The 15,593-nt window shown below is 33.3% G+C and overlaps 1 protein-coding gene across 2 annotated transcripts in view; it reads left to right on the top strand.

Annotated features, from left to right (window-relative positions):
- The window catches only part of Ostgamma (oligosaccharide transferase gamma subunit), a 98,186-nt gene that overhangs the window by 44,102 nt on the left and 38,491 nt on the right, over window positions 1–15,593 (top strand). The window contains exons 8-10 of one of the 2 annotated variants that reach the window (XM_090395005.1): window positions 1,490–1,553; window positions 5,468–5,542; window positions 12,550–12,570. In XM_090395005.1, the coding sequence (XP_090251131.1) occupies window positions 1,490–1,553; window positions 5,468–5,542; window positions 12,550–12,570 (160 nt within the window). The remainder of the gene's footprint in view (window positions 1–1,489; window positions 1,554–5,467; window positions 5,543–12,549; window positions 12,571–15,593) is intronic. The other variant, XM_090395006.1, reaches the window with a different exon arrangement.

Here is a 15,593-nt window from a genome sequence, read left to right as displayed (position 1 = left end):
TAAACTGCATCAAGATCACCGCTAAAGCCTGGGATGGGATCACCAAGAGAACCCTTAATTCTGCTTGGAGAAAACTGTGGTCTGATTGCGTCGAGGGGTTTGCTCATGAACAGGAGCTGCCAGTTGTCGATGAAATTGTGTCCGTGGGGAAGACCATGGGACTGGAGGTGAATGAGGATGACATTCAAGAGCTGGTGGAGGAATATGGCTAGGAGTTTACCACTGATGAATCTGCATCGCGAGCAACAGCAAGAGGTTATGGAGGAGATCTGGTCTGAGGAGGAGGAGAAAAAGATGGGGGACATCCCTCTTTTCAAATGAGATTAGGGAGGTGTGTAAAATGTGGGAAACAATGCAAAATTTTATAGAAAAGCACCACCCGAGTAAGGCTATGGCAGTGCGAGCAATGAATCTGTTTAATGACAATGCAATGTCATATTTCCATGATATCCTCAAAAAGAGGCAAAAGCAAGTGTCATTGGATAGGTTCCTTGTTAAAGTCGCACAAAAAGAAAAAGAGTCAACAGATAGCAGTGATTCCGTTAGTGACAATGCAAGTCGTCCTACCCAATACAATTAATTGTATTTACTAATATGTAATTGTAATGTAATTAATAAATTCGATTACTTTATGTATTTTGTGTTACAGTAATTATTTTTATATGAATATTTTTGAGTTTTGGAACGAATCATCTGAGTTTCTATTATTTCTTATGGAGAAATTCGCTTTGATATACGAGTGCTTTGGATTACGAGCATGTTTCCGGAACAAATTATGCTCGCAAACCAAGGTACTACTGTACATTATGAATTGTAGAACTGTTGGACATTTTTGGTATTAGGTGAAAATTCATGTCACAGTTCATTAATAAAAATCAATATGTTCAATACATGAGCATTGAAGTTTACATTATTCTCATTGCTAATATTCTTATTTTTGCATATAAGTGATGAAAAGCATATTAGCAGATCTTTTCCTTATAGCTTTACATATCAACTGTGATAAACTTTCTTTGATTTGAGATGAATCTTGACATGGACTTTTTCGGTTGAGGTAGGGTTTTTCATTCCACATACAGTCAAATCATCCAGAAAGAAAATTCACAGAAAAGTCGAAATATGTAGTTCATATGATGTTAGTGGATGGCAGATAACATAGTATGGATGGTGAATTATGCAGTCTAGGGTTGTATGGTGTAGATTGATCTTTTACAATAAGGCATTGGGCTCCATGCAGGTGTCATGTAATGATAATATATTGAGATGTACATTTTCAAAAATCAGTTTCCTTAGTGATAATTTTTCCACCTCACAATAAAATTTGCTCCTATGACATCCAGTGTAATACATGTAAACAATATATTATGTAACTACGAAATTAAAACAATTTCAGATTCATTTTATTTTGTATTTATTTTGTTTACAATTATCTGTTTGAATTTAATAAATAAATTTGATAAAATAAATATTCTGATATTGTATTTTTAAGGCATACATTCATGGAAGCAGTGGAGGCCAATTCATTATTGAAACTTACATTGTAATTATTTTAAGTATCCTTTATTGTGGTAAAACTATTTTAATTGAATTAAACCTCAATATTTTATTTAAAGATAGGAAAACCAAAATTATTTAGTCAGCCTGATTCTGTTACAGAATTTATATCGATTGAAAAATCATTCAAGGATTTTACTAAACATGAATCCTCTCTCTCTCATTTACTCCCCCTCCCCTTTCAGAAATTATATCAACAACTTATGTAAATTGATAATGAGATATATAATATATAAATATATATTTCATTATCAGTTGAGATACAGTCAGCTCTCATTATAGCAAATATCATTATAACAAATATACTCATGGTAAAGTACCAAAAAAAAGTCCTGACCCTTTTAGATAGAATGCTTTCCCAAATTCGGAGTAGCAGATTCATAAGAAATTCACAATAGTAGACTATCCACTATTACAAATTAACCATAAGAGTTGACTGGATCTCATTATGTTGTACAATAGTTGAAGTTACACAACTCAGGTCAAAGCTGTATAACTGAGAGGAGACCTCCACATAGCCTTTAAAGGAATGCGGAGAACCGACCAGGGCTTCTGACCTAATGTCCAGTCCTCACTTTCTCGTGGTGCACCCTGTTGGGTATCTACTTTGATACCGAACGAACGAGAATGGGCTGGCAATTTGGGATTTAGCCGACCAAATTGTATTCCTATTGGTTAAACCAAAATAAAAAAAAAAATGATGGTACAACATGACAAAATTTCATGCCGGCTGGGACGTCGCCCGGTTAAAAAAGGCCCCCGTTGTTTTCGCCAGGGAACCAGGGCAAACAGCGAAAAGTGAGCTACTGGAACAAATCTGAAAACAAACCCCAACTCAACATCACCAGAGTTAAAGATCTGTACTATGGATTGATACGGTACAAAGTGCCTTAGACGATAGAAATATAAGATCTGATAATGTTGGAGTCTTGACAAGTAACAGACTGATTTGGAGGAAAATTGTAGATAGGAAGTTAGTAATGATGTAATTTTTTTCATGTAGTACTGTCATATCCTGTACCATCCCTTGAGGGTACATGGCAGGAATTTGATGATGATGATGATGAACTCAGAGGAGATCGCTGCATAGTCTATAAGAAATGTAGAGAATTAACCAACTGGAGTTTTTGACTCAGTTTCCAGTTCTCACCTTTCTGTGGTTCATTCCATCCTAATAATCAAACAAAAAAAAAAAAAAAATACTACTGATCAGATGCTAAATGAATGAGGATGGGCTGGCAATTTGGGACTTAACTGACCAAAGTAAAATCATTGGATGCACTGGATACCATGATGGTACAACATAATTCAGTTTGTATTATTACTTGCTTTCTTTCAACAGTGTTCTGTCATATTAATCTGTTATTTGTTCAGGTCTTCAATATGCGCACCCTTGTTTTTACATCCTTGTGCATCTTTAATTTTTCATTAGCTCATCTTCTAATGACTAAGGACTCGTCTAACAGTGACTTTCAATTTAAGTACAGGTTATACACTTCTCTGTAGAAAATGTCCCATTTTTGAACTGCTTTTCTTTTGTTACATACATTTTTTTTAAAATATGTAAAACTTACAAATCCTTGTTATATTCTCATGATTTCTTGACTGTTTGATTTAAAGTAAAAATCTGGTCTCAAAAATCCTTATTTAGCTTGAACTCAGCTTGTAAGAACATTACATACTGTCCTTTTAATATAACTTCTTGATTACTTGCCCTTCAAGTAACTGAGCCTGCTGCTAACTCATCCTTAATGGATTAACAAGTCATCATTACTATATAATTGTTCATTCATTTAACCTTTTTTTTTATATTTGTTTATTCTACTAATTTTTCTCAGAATGTTCACCCATGTAAGTCTAATTTTGATCAACTGTTATATTTGTGACCCAACTCTAGGTTACAAGAGTTGGGTTACAAATTTTTTGTTTTACTATTAAAGATTTTGTTTTCCAGTAGTTAGCTCTCAGTATAGTAAACATGTTTATTGTAAAAAAAGCTACTGAAAAGTCCGGAAGGTTCATAGGTATAATGTTATACCAAATGCTATTCATAAACTGCTATAGCAAAGTACTTCTCAGTTCTTATGCATTTGCTGAAATGAGAGTTGACTGTATTATGCTTTTGAATAATATTATGCTTTCATCATTGATAATGATGAAATGCATAAACTAGTTCTGATATTTCACAAAAAATAAAAATAATAATACTGTTCAGAAAAGTATTAGTAATTTTTCATGCTGACTCTTAGTTGAGTAATCCTGAATGTATTCGGATATATAACATTAGAAAATTGATCCATATTCTTAATTTTTGAAGCATGTATGTTTATAACTTTGATTTTGTTTGCTACAACAGCTCGCTCTTGTTAATCAAATAAAAACATTATTAGATGCATAATTGTTTATATATATTGATATCTTTCAGATTACAATTCATTCATTGTTTGTTTTTTAAATTTAACTGAAAGAGAACAGATATTTGTTAACTGAGTTGCTGACTAGTGTATTTCTATGCTTCAACAGTTAAAATTCCACTGGGGCATAGGTGCTTCTAAGAGTATTTTAGGTGATAAAAATTTTTGTCACTCAATGTGAGACCACTATCCTGTTTATTAGAGACTTGAAAATTCTTTAGAAAGTTATGTTTGGTCTTTAGAGTAGGATTCCTGGATTGTTTAATTCTCTTATCCATGATGCGAAATGTTACCGATCATTCATGTCTGGAATTAACATAAAAAAATTTTTTTTTTTTAATTGTATGGAATAGTTTTATGAATTAGTATATGCTAGAGATATATGGAATAATAGAGGATGAAAGGTTGGTCAGTAAGTTTGAAGTTGAATGATGTATTCATGCTGACCTGAAGGAAAGTTGAGTAATGATCTGGCTAGTTTGAGAGAACAGTATCCATGAAAATGCCCATAGAAAGAGCATGAGACAGAACATTTGTGAGAAAGTGATTGGAGTAAATCTGTAAAAGAAGAGTCATCTGTTATCTTGTTGCTGTACAAAGCCTGGTTATAAATTTAAAAAAAAAATTAATTTTGAATATTTGTTACTTTATCTTAATAATGGAATAAAATCAACGTTGTTAGTAAAAAAAAAAAAGAATGTTTTCTTCTTTGTGATGCTTTGTATATTACTATCTGGTAAAGATCGTTAATTTATATCAAAATAAAAAACGCAAATTAAATTTTAAAAAGAGTTGCTTTCTGGAGAATGTATGCAAAGCATCAATTAGAATTCTATGCAGCTAAAGTTTCTTGGCCATGGCAGGCAATTGAACTTGTCGTTTAATGAAAAATATGAAATAGTTTTGGTAGTTAATCAGGATTTTAATTTTAGTGGCTCTCAGCAAAGTTGAATGCTCTGAGACTTTAATTAGAGAGATTTTACATGCGAATCTTAAGATACATTTAATATGCTTCAAAAGTAGGTTTTTTTTTTTTTTTTTTGTGAGAATCCTATCCTCAAAAGGTTGGTAATATAGGATCTCTTCTCTCCAGAAATGAACTTCCTCCACCCCCTCCCTATGCACTTCAGACTACCAGTGAGCAAGGTGGTAGGAGTGGTCTCACACCAGATACTGCAGATTATCTACCACCTAAAGATTTAAACACCTATGCTATGATGAAATTTGAACCTTCACTCCTGTCATTTGTCCACCCAAGCTGTAGGACCTAAAGAAATTACCGCAACACAGTATAGTGAAAGTTGGATTGATCAGCTGAAAGATAAATGACAAATTGTTAATTTATCAAAAAAAAAAATCTGACTTTTATGGTAGACGAAGTTTGGATAGTTTCATTTAGTCTTAATTCCTGAATTTTAATGTTGGGAGATGGAAATAAAGTAAACTCTGATTAAAGGAACAATTTCACTAAAATAAAAGTTTTCCTTAATAACATGTAGATGCTGCAATTGTGTTTGGTATGATTCTTATGACAGAAGCTGCAGCCTCAAAAGGGGAATCGAAGAAAAGAAAGAGTAAGTTTATTAAGAGTTCATTATTAGTATAGAATTATCGTTATTAGCATCATGCATACTAAATTTTTACTTTTAATCTGAAATGTAATGTATAGAGAGAATTAAGGTAGGTAACTACTTACTTTTGTAATTGAAAGCATAATTTCCACTCCATATCCACCTTTTCAGAATTTTGTAATTTATTCTGTTTTAGTTTAGAATAAAAAGTTAATTTTTCATAAAATTATGCATTAACTTTTTTTAAGGATGATTATTAATGAATTCAACATATATACAATGAACTGTTTCTACAGCAAATTCATGGAAACTGAAGGAATATTTTTTTAAAATTTGAAAGTTTGCCATAGTGAATGTTCTTAAGTGCAGCGTTCATGCTATAGAACTTATGACAACCTTTTATTTTTTTTTTATACTTTGCGCAACAACTGAGAGTTCGCTTACGGAATATACACCTCTCCAATGCTTAAAGTTCCTTAGTACTGAGAGTTTTTGCTCTCTTAGGTTTCTGCCTAGTCTCTGATGAAAACCAATGAGTTTTGAAACAGCTGTCAGACTTTTGCTGTTGGTTCAAAATGAATCAATAGGAGGCGAATATACAGGCACTTTGAGCATGCGTCACTCCTATAAGGTTCAGCTAGGGCAACTCGTAATATGGTGGCGAGTATATTCCTGCAAGCTCTCTGGTCAATTTTCACATGAAACTTTTATAGTTTCTGTATTCGGCTTTGAAATGATGTTGGATTTTAATATCCATTTAATTTATATAACTTTTTTTGGGGTTTTATAATGAGTGTTATAACTCAGAAACCAGAAGAATAATTTTTAAAATTGACTTTTAAAAAAGTGACAGTCCCAGCAAATGTCCTTAAGTGCAACATTAATACTATGGAACTATTCCTCTGTCTTTTTGTTTGCAAATTGAAGAGACATGTGGTGCTCAGGTATGGTAGGTGATTTTCTTGGTAATCCATACAGGACTCGGAGGAAAACAGTAATGCTAGGATGTCAGTTTAGTTGCTGTAACAGTGGTGCCAATTGGATGAGAGAGAGAGGTGAAAGATCAGGTGACCAGAAGCAGCATCCATTGTGTGCCTGAATAATTAATTACATTTGTTCTGCATACCAAATTAAAAAGCTTATTCATGTGATCAAAATATACAAATGGATATAATGCTTAAGTGATTTCTTTTTGTATTGTTCAGACTGAGTAGCCTAAAATAATTATTCAAGAACTTTCCTTTTACAAGTTCAAATTTGAACAGCTGAACTCTTTGAACTGGTTCAATTTAAAGAGTTCAATTCCTCCTGAAGATTACCCTTAGTTTTGATGGCCACTCTCAGTTAATTGCAACATAAAGTTGTCAAGAGAAGCCCAAGGGAAGAAATGTGAAATGTCATCCTCACTGGCTTATAAGGTTAATAGAAACTGTCAAATATTCCATACAAATTAACAGATAAGCCTAGCATTACACAAGTGTCTATAGAGAACTTCTTACCAATCCTCATGACTGCTTGCTTCTTATGAATTATTGCCTGCAGTAAAAATGGGATCTAAATCATTTGAACAGAAAATCAGTGAATCAATCTGCACAAGGCAGCAGTTCTGCTCCTAAATGGGTAGTGAAAGGGATATATTGACATTTTTCTTGAATAGTTGGAGGTTGTAATTATTTGTTGACACTTGCCAAAGAAGGCTGTTCCAGAGGAGTACAGAGCTAGATAAAATAAAAGAGGATTGAGAAACAGGTGTGGAGTGTTTTCAGTTGTATACTGAAAAGGGATGTTGGGCAGCTGTTGTTTCAACATGCCCAACAGAAAGTGGAGGAATAATGGTTGCCAGTTCATTAGAGCAGTGACCATGAAAGTATTTGTAGAAAAGACATGGAACTAAAACAGTGAATGTGTGAGATAGGAATCATCTATGACCCAAATTTTTCTCAGGACAGCATTGAGAATTTTTAGGGAAATTTTAGTTGTATCATCCCAAACATGTGAACAGTATTTAGGATTGACAGATTTTGGATTTATGTAGAGTTAGTAGCTGGCTGGGTGAGTGAAAAACAGCATCTTGAGCAAGAAGGAATGCCTAGTTTCTTTCTTTTTTTTTTTTTTTTTAAGGCAGAGGAAACTATTGATGTGATGTGTTTATGCCAGGATAGCTGGAGGTAACTGTCAGTCCAACAAGAGAGCTGAACCTGTTCTGGTGATTTGTGTATTACTGAAAGGTAAGGAAGGTGAGCTGAGATCTCTTTTGTGAGAAAAAAGGTAAGGCTGCGTTTTGGAATTGAAGGTGACCAAGTTATTCTTGGCTCACTGAAGGATAGTATTGAAATCAGTGTTTAAGGCACTGCTTATAGGTCTTGAAATCTCTTTGTATGTTTGAACATTGCATGGTTTGTTTAATAAGTAAGATGATAGTACTCAACAGAGCTGTGGATAGAATTAGTGGTGATTAAGAATAGGGTGTTTATGTATAGGAGAAAGAGGGTATGTGATAAAACAGAGCCCTGAGGCAGTCCCGCATTGGTATCAAAGCTTGAAGAGAGGGAGCCATCCACCATTTCTTGTATATGAGACCTGTGGAATGTCCATAATTATAATTTTTGCTGTCATACACGTGTGATTCTATAATTATCTGCCCACCATAACCCTCAATGAATGACCAGAAAGCTGACTACCCAGTTGGTGTCATACATAATCAGTCACTGGAAATGTCAAGAGCAAAACAGCATGTGTTTCTTTCTCCAAACCTTGACATAGCACATGTTCATTAGTAAGATAATATAGGCTAAGAGGTCAGTTCTGGATCTAGATTGGTGGAATCCATATTGGTGGTCACTGATGGTTGATAACTTCCTGTTAGAGAATTGAGGCAATAACTATTTGTCACTAGATTGAAAGTAGATTTTATCTCCCCTTTTTTGAAATAGATTGAATATAGGCTTGCTGCCTTGTGGTGGGATAAGTGCCAACTAAGTATGAAAGATTTGTAGAAATGATATAGGATTAGCTCTGGAGCACAACTGTTGAGTATTATTGGAGAGATGCCATAGGAAATATAGATGACTTTTTAGTGTTCAAGTTGTTTAGTATTCCTCTGTTTTTTTGTATGCAAACTGTAAGAGACGTGGTGCTCAAGTATAAGTAGGTGATTGGCCTTGTAATCTATGCAGGATTTGGAAGAAAACAGTAATGCTAGGATGTAAGCTTTGTTTTTAGATACCATAACAGCTGGGCCATCTGGATGAGAGAGATGAAAGAACAGATGACCAGAATAGTATCGATTTGTAAGGAATCTGAAGGCACAGCTTTCATTTTAACAGATGAGTTTTCTGCTGTCTACTTTTATGGAGTCAGATTTGGATTTGCTGATGGTTGTTTTGCATTTATGGCATGCTTCAGCATAGGCAGAGTATGAAACTGGAATTCTTGTTGAAAGCCATTATTGAAATAGTAGAGCAGGTTATCAGGAATTTGGGCAGGTAGATGTATGATTTGCATTATATCATTGCTTATAGCAAAAACTTCTGCATCAAGCTGAACAAAACGAGATCCAGTAATGAGTGAATACTAAACAATATTGCATCTTCCATATTTATAAATGTTTATAATTACCATCATAATTTGTTAACCAAGGTCACTTAAGTATTTTTAGAATATAATGTTTTAAAAAAAAGTGCTGTTGTTGCTGCTAATATTCTAAGAAAATAAGTGATTTATTGATTGTTTCTTTATCACTAAAGTAGATTGTCTTTGTCATCTCAGTTCAGATGAAACCTAATGATTTTCTTTACGAGTTTTTATAACTAAACAGTAATCCTTTTCTCTGCTTTTAGCTGTATCCAATACATCACTGTAAAGTTTTTTTTAAAGACTTTTTTGCCATCAGCTTTCATTTTAAAAGTTTGAAAAATTTTAGCTGAATATGTTTGTGTGTAGATTTTGATTTGGAGTTCACCCGAACGCCATGCTTTGATCACAGATTGCTTTTAAAAGTTACATGATCAACCTTGCTATTCAAATTTCAAAAATCGATAAGAATATTTCTCAGTCAGTTACTAGGATGGATTTGAACAGTCTGATTTTACACAGGAATGAGTGTTTTTAGTAGGTGGGGGAGGGTTTATAAGTCGTACATAAGTTTCATTTGCTAGTGAATGTCTCAGAGAACATTGATGGGACTTTCTTTATGGCAGTTTGATATAGTGAGTTCACTAATGATGATTACTGTATTTATAAGTTGACTGCACTTAACTTACTTCCGATAACAAACCATCAAAAAGTCTTAACCCAAAGTGATGTGACAGTTCACTCTTGCAGACCTTCTGCTATGAGAAACTATTTCTTCATCCCTGTGAGTTTGCTATAGAGTTAATACACACCAAGTGAGTTCTGTCTGAAGGAAAAAAATTATAAGCTTCTAAAATCTCAGATACAAAAAAAATATTAATTCTTCTTTACAACAATCACAGTTATCTGAAGGATGCAAAATAAATAGCAAACCAACCAAAAATAATTTCCCAAGTCAGTCTGTTACTTCTATCTCATACACAAAACAAACTAATAGACAATTCAGTTTATGATACATGCATCTTTTTTGAAGTTTACTTCACATTACATTGTAAAACTCTCTTACTCTGTTTTTAAATAACTGAATTTGCTGGAATTGCATAATCAGGGCTTGAAAAAAAAAAAAAAAGTGCTTATCTGTAATGAATGAAAATTTATAGTAAAAAAATCAGATGAGCTTCAGTTTATTCATCACTTTTACATATTGCTGATTCTTGGCATGTGCTATGTTGTAAATAGTGTTTTTGTATTAAAATACAAACTTATTTAATACTGACCAATTTACAAACAAACTTACATTATAGCCTACCAGTTTCGCCAGCAAACTGTCTGGCTTTTTCAAGGCGTTTACAGAAAGACATAAAAACTAGTCGATGCAAATTGAAAGGAACATAAAAAACGTTGTAAACCAACTAGTAGCTAAGGTTACACGTTCGCGTGACAGAGAGGACTTATTCATTATCACGCATGCGTGTTTGTTGTAAACGTGTAATGTGATTACTGGCTAGCTGTAGTTCAGATTGATCAATCTGAACTACAGCTAGCCAGTAATCACATTACACGTTTACAACAAACACGCATGCGTGATAATGAATAAGTCCTCTCTGTCACGCGAACGTGTAACCTTAGCTACTAGTTGGTTTACAACTTTTTTTATGTTCCTTTCAATTTGCATCGACTAGTTTTTATGTCTTTCCGTAACGCCTTGAAAAAGCCAGACAGTTTGCTGGCGAAACTGGTAGGCTATAATGTAAGTTTGTTTGTAAATTGGTCAGTATTAAATAAGTTTGTATTTTAATTATAAAACGACCAAATATGTTTAGTTTAAGTGTTTTTGTATTTTTACCTTACTTATGCTTATTTGGACATGCTGGTTACAAATGTCTGTTTTGTTAATTATCACTGATTTTGTCATGATGCATTATGACCAATAAAAGGGTATGATATGTGTGCATTATACCATTAGATAGTACTTAAGCACAGTGTGAAGGAACCAATCAGTCCTAACTCAGAAACTTAAAATAACATGCAGCATACAGGATAATGGCTTATTTCATACCCAGTGATGGAATATGTAGAATTTGAATCATTAAAAATGTATATAAAAAGTTGGAAAATTGATATGTAATTTCAATGACATATGATTTCTCTATATTGATTCTAAAAAATTTAACATAAATGTTCTTTGTTTTCTCAATTGATTCTGTGTAATATGTTAAACATCAGTGTTAATAATCTTGCTATTTTGTTAATAGCATTGAACAAAAGCTTATAAATTAACCAGGTCTAGGATTGAACATAATGATTATGATACTCTGATATTGCCTGAGTGATCAGCCACCACAAAATTTTTCAAGCCTTGTGCATAACAAACTACCTGTTATAATCCATTCCAGAAAGCAACAGATTATGACCAGCAGCTGCATGAAATGTAAATGATAAAATTTTTGTTAATGATGGCAACTTTTGTTAAGCCCATAACGTCGAAATATTTTTATTTTAAATATATAAGTTCTTTCAAAGAATAATCTGTACTCAGCTTTTTTTTTTTTTTTCTGGAAGAGCAAAAATTCTTCCAAGTAATCCTGATTCCTGTTGGCACTTATATTTGATATAAAATTCATACAGAATCTCCTCAAAGAAACTAATTTTGTCAGACCATTGAAAGGAATTATTTTTTAGTGTATTGCCAAGAAAGCACCTTTCTGTGTTGTGAAGTTCCTATCTTCAGCAGTCAAGTGTAAAAGTAAATACGTTACACTATTAAACTAACTAAAGGAGCTATATCTCTATATTCTTATCCTGAACCTGTTGTTTTTTCTAACCAGATCTATTTTTCATAGTAGCCCACAGGTAATCAAATATGGATAATAAAAAATAGGAAAATTACTTAAATTTACTTATATAACATTTATTTCAAAATACCTATTTTAGAACACCTATGTTCTAGCTTTTATGTCAGTCATTTAGCACTGAAAAAGATATTCATTCTTATATTGTGCCAGTGGCGAAACATCATTATTAGCTAATAATGATAAGTGTATTTCTACCCCAGTATTTGTATCATAAAAATCTGTGTTTAGTATAGTATTAAATTAAAATTAGATTATCCTTTTTTTCTCTATAGTAAGTTTTGTAATTTACAAATACAGTTGTCTATATTTTATGATCTTGTTCCTCCCCTTAATATGCTAAATCAAACATGTTAAGGGGATTCATTTGCTATTTGATTCATTCTGGTGTAGATTAATTTTGAGCCTTACAGTATGAATATAGCAATTTTTAAAAGGTTGTTTTTAATAATGGGCTTTTAAAAACGTATTTTATGATACCACAACCTATTACATTAAAATAAATTGGTAAATAAAATAGATTGGTTAAATCTGTTTAAATGTATCTGGCCTTGTGGACTGAATTGATGCAATTTTATTTAACAGCTTTAATGAAACCCACTGAAGGTAGGCAAATTGTCTCTTTAGTTTCTTTCTTTCTTTGTACTTCAAGGCTTGGGTAAATATTGTCTTTATTTTGCACTTTTTTTTCACACATATATGGTGTCCTTATAATTAATGCAACTGTTTTGTATAACAATTTGAAGCATTTATATTTCTTCAGAGGAATTGCTGCTATATGTTAAAAACAAATGTATATAACAATTGTTAAATGTAGACAGGCTTAATATTTTTCAGTAATTTTGTATGAAAATAACCTTTTTTAATTGTTTACATTTAAAAAAAATTTAAACATTTGTGGCCATGTCATAGCTACATTTGATATGAATCACCAGCAATTATACTGCATAGCCAAAATTATTATTAGAGTATTTCTTGATACTTTCGCAAAATACTGACTTATTGCAGAAAACCACTTCATTCTACCTGCTAAATATATTTTTATGTATTAATTATGTGTGTTATCTGATTTGCTCTTTTGCGGGAGAAAAAAAGCAGCATTTCTAGGGAAGTGGGAAACAAAATACTAACATATTACCTCCATATGAGACTAACACACTTTCATCTGAACAAACACTTATAAAGATTTCCCATGGTCATGATGACAAGATTAAAATCCAGATCTTTTTTCCAACCAGAGAGTGCCTTTTACTTAATTCTTCCAACTTGTTTGAGAGAGACTTTACCATAGTACTTGTTATGTAGGGACTGCCATGTGCCCTAATAAGAGTTTGAATCCAAAATTGTATAAAGTGTCCAAAGAGTAACTGGGATAATTTGTGGTAACTATCATGAATACAGTGCTTAATTATTATTTAATGCATAATCATAGCAATAATGTCTCTAAGGAGGCTTTATTCTGTGTTTGGGTATAGAGAATAGGATAGCAGAAAGTTTTTTTGTTGATTAGCCTTTTGCTGTAATTGCTTTATTATGTGGACCTCACTCCTATCATTTCCTCTATACTAACTTCGTGTGAAGCATGTCTAAAATCCTTCAGTAATCCTTGAGATTAGAGGACCCTTCACCCAGCCCATGACAACTAAGATTCTCAGTCAGCCTTGTTGGGTGTGTAGTTAGCATATCTATTTCAACCAACAGGCTGCAGGCTTGAATCCTGTTGTGGATATGGATGTTTGTGAATTTTTAAGATGAGAGATGAATTTCATTATCCAGTGTGGGACTACTGTCCACCTGTTTTAAAAAGCGTTTGTCTCTAAAGCAGGTTTCTGGATTATGTAAACAGTAAATAAATAAATAAAAAATCAACAAAATTGATAAAGAAATTAATAAAATAAAATAAAAAAATCCATAGACCACCATTGAACTAATGTACAAACTTTTATGAATGGGAGTCTTATATAAAAAAAAAAAAAAAAATACGCACACACATGTAGATACATATAAGGATTGTCAACAAATGTACATTTATTAAATATACCACAGAAGCATATACCTTTCCTAGTTACAGCAATGCCATCTAGTTCAGTCTTCAAGGGGAAAAAAAAAAGTTTAAAAATCAAATTTAAATCAGATACCACGATGCTTATTAGGGAGAGCCTGAAATGGCATTTGCCATGTCTAGTCGCCAGAACAAGATTTCCAGTTGCTGTCTCTTTCCCTCTTTTCTTACATGCTTTAAGGATTTCAGTATGTTTAACTAGTGAATAATCTCTCTGCCCAATTTTGCCTTTAGGGAGTGTAAGTTGTAGCATGAAAGGAACTGTGGAAGCCATGCTGTGGACAGGGAACTGGAAGCTTGGTGTAGGAGACATGTTTGCAAGGCTTTCATCACTCATTGTTTTACTCTTTAATTTCCATAGATAATCACGAAAAGTTAATTATTTCACTGTCTGTGGTACATGAAAGGTATCATGAATAGTTTATGCCACGGGGTGTCGCCAGGTTAAACAAGCCCCCGTTGTTTTTGCCAGGGAACCAGGGCGAACAGCGAAAAGTCAGCTACTGGAATGAATCTGAAAACAAACCCCAACTCAACATCACAAAGTTAAAGATCGGTACTATCAACATAAGAAGCCTGAATAGCAAAGAAATGGAGCTAGCTGAGGAATTAGATAAGTACCAGATCGACATAATAGGGGTGACTGAAACAAAAAAGACAAAAACTGGTGAGGTCTTTCTGAGCAATAAATACAAAATGTTATATTCAGGCAATGACAATCAAGGAAAAGAAGGAGTAGCCATAGTATTCAACACAAAATACGAGGCTAATCTTCTTGAATGGCAGTCAGTCTCAAGTAGAGTGATGTGGGCAAATATGAGAATGGGGGAACTGGACAATGAGACTTATTTGTGCCTATGGTCCCACAGAAGGTTCTACTAAGGTAGGAGTGGAGGAATTTTTTGAGGCTTTAGAAAAAGCAACTGACACAATGAAAAAGAAAAAGTTGGTCCTTGTTGGGGATGTAAATAGCAGAGTAGGAAATAATTGTGAGACATACAAAAATATTTTGGGAAAATTTGGAGAAAAGAGCAAAGCTAATAATAATGGCAAATATCTGTTGGATTTCTGCTCAGGACATGGACTGGTTATTACTAACACCATGTTCCAACATAAAAATGTGCACAAATTCACATGGAGAGAAGAGGCAAGGAATAAAAAAAGCCCTGGTGCAGGACACCAGAGTGTACACAGGATTTGAAATTGGAAGTGGTCACTATTTAGTCTTGAGCAAGATAAAATTGAATTTCATATTGAAAAGAATAACATGTAAGAAAGTTTTAAAGCGAATAAAAGTTGAGCAGCTCTCAGATGTGAACTGTAGACTAAAATACAGAAAGATTATTGAAAAGAAAATGAAAGAGTTTGAGAACAGGAATCAAACCATGGAGATTCACTGGCAAACTCTGAAGAAAACATTGATTGACTCAGCTAGAGAGGCATGTGGTGAAGTTGTCTGCCAGGATAGAAAAATTAGAACTCCATGGTGGACACAGGAAGTTAAAGAGGCAGCAAAGGAAAAGATGTAAGGATATCAAAAGTTCCTGGCAAATAAGTCGGCTTGTGC

The sequence above is a fragment of the Typopeltis vanoorti genome, chromosome 6, assembly GCF_054136105.1.
Source record: "Typopeltis vanoorti isolate ZY-2024b chromosome 6, IOZ_Tvanoo_1.0, whole genome shotgun sequence".
In the NCBI taxonomy this organism is placed as follows: domain Eukaryota; kingdom Metazoa; phylum Arthropoda; class Arachnida; order Uropygi; family Thelyphonidae; genus Typopeltis; species Typopeltis vanoorti.
This window is presented reverse-complemented; position numbering and strand designations above follow the sequence as displayed.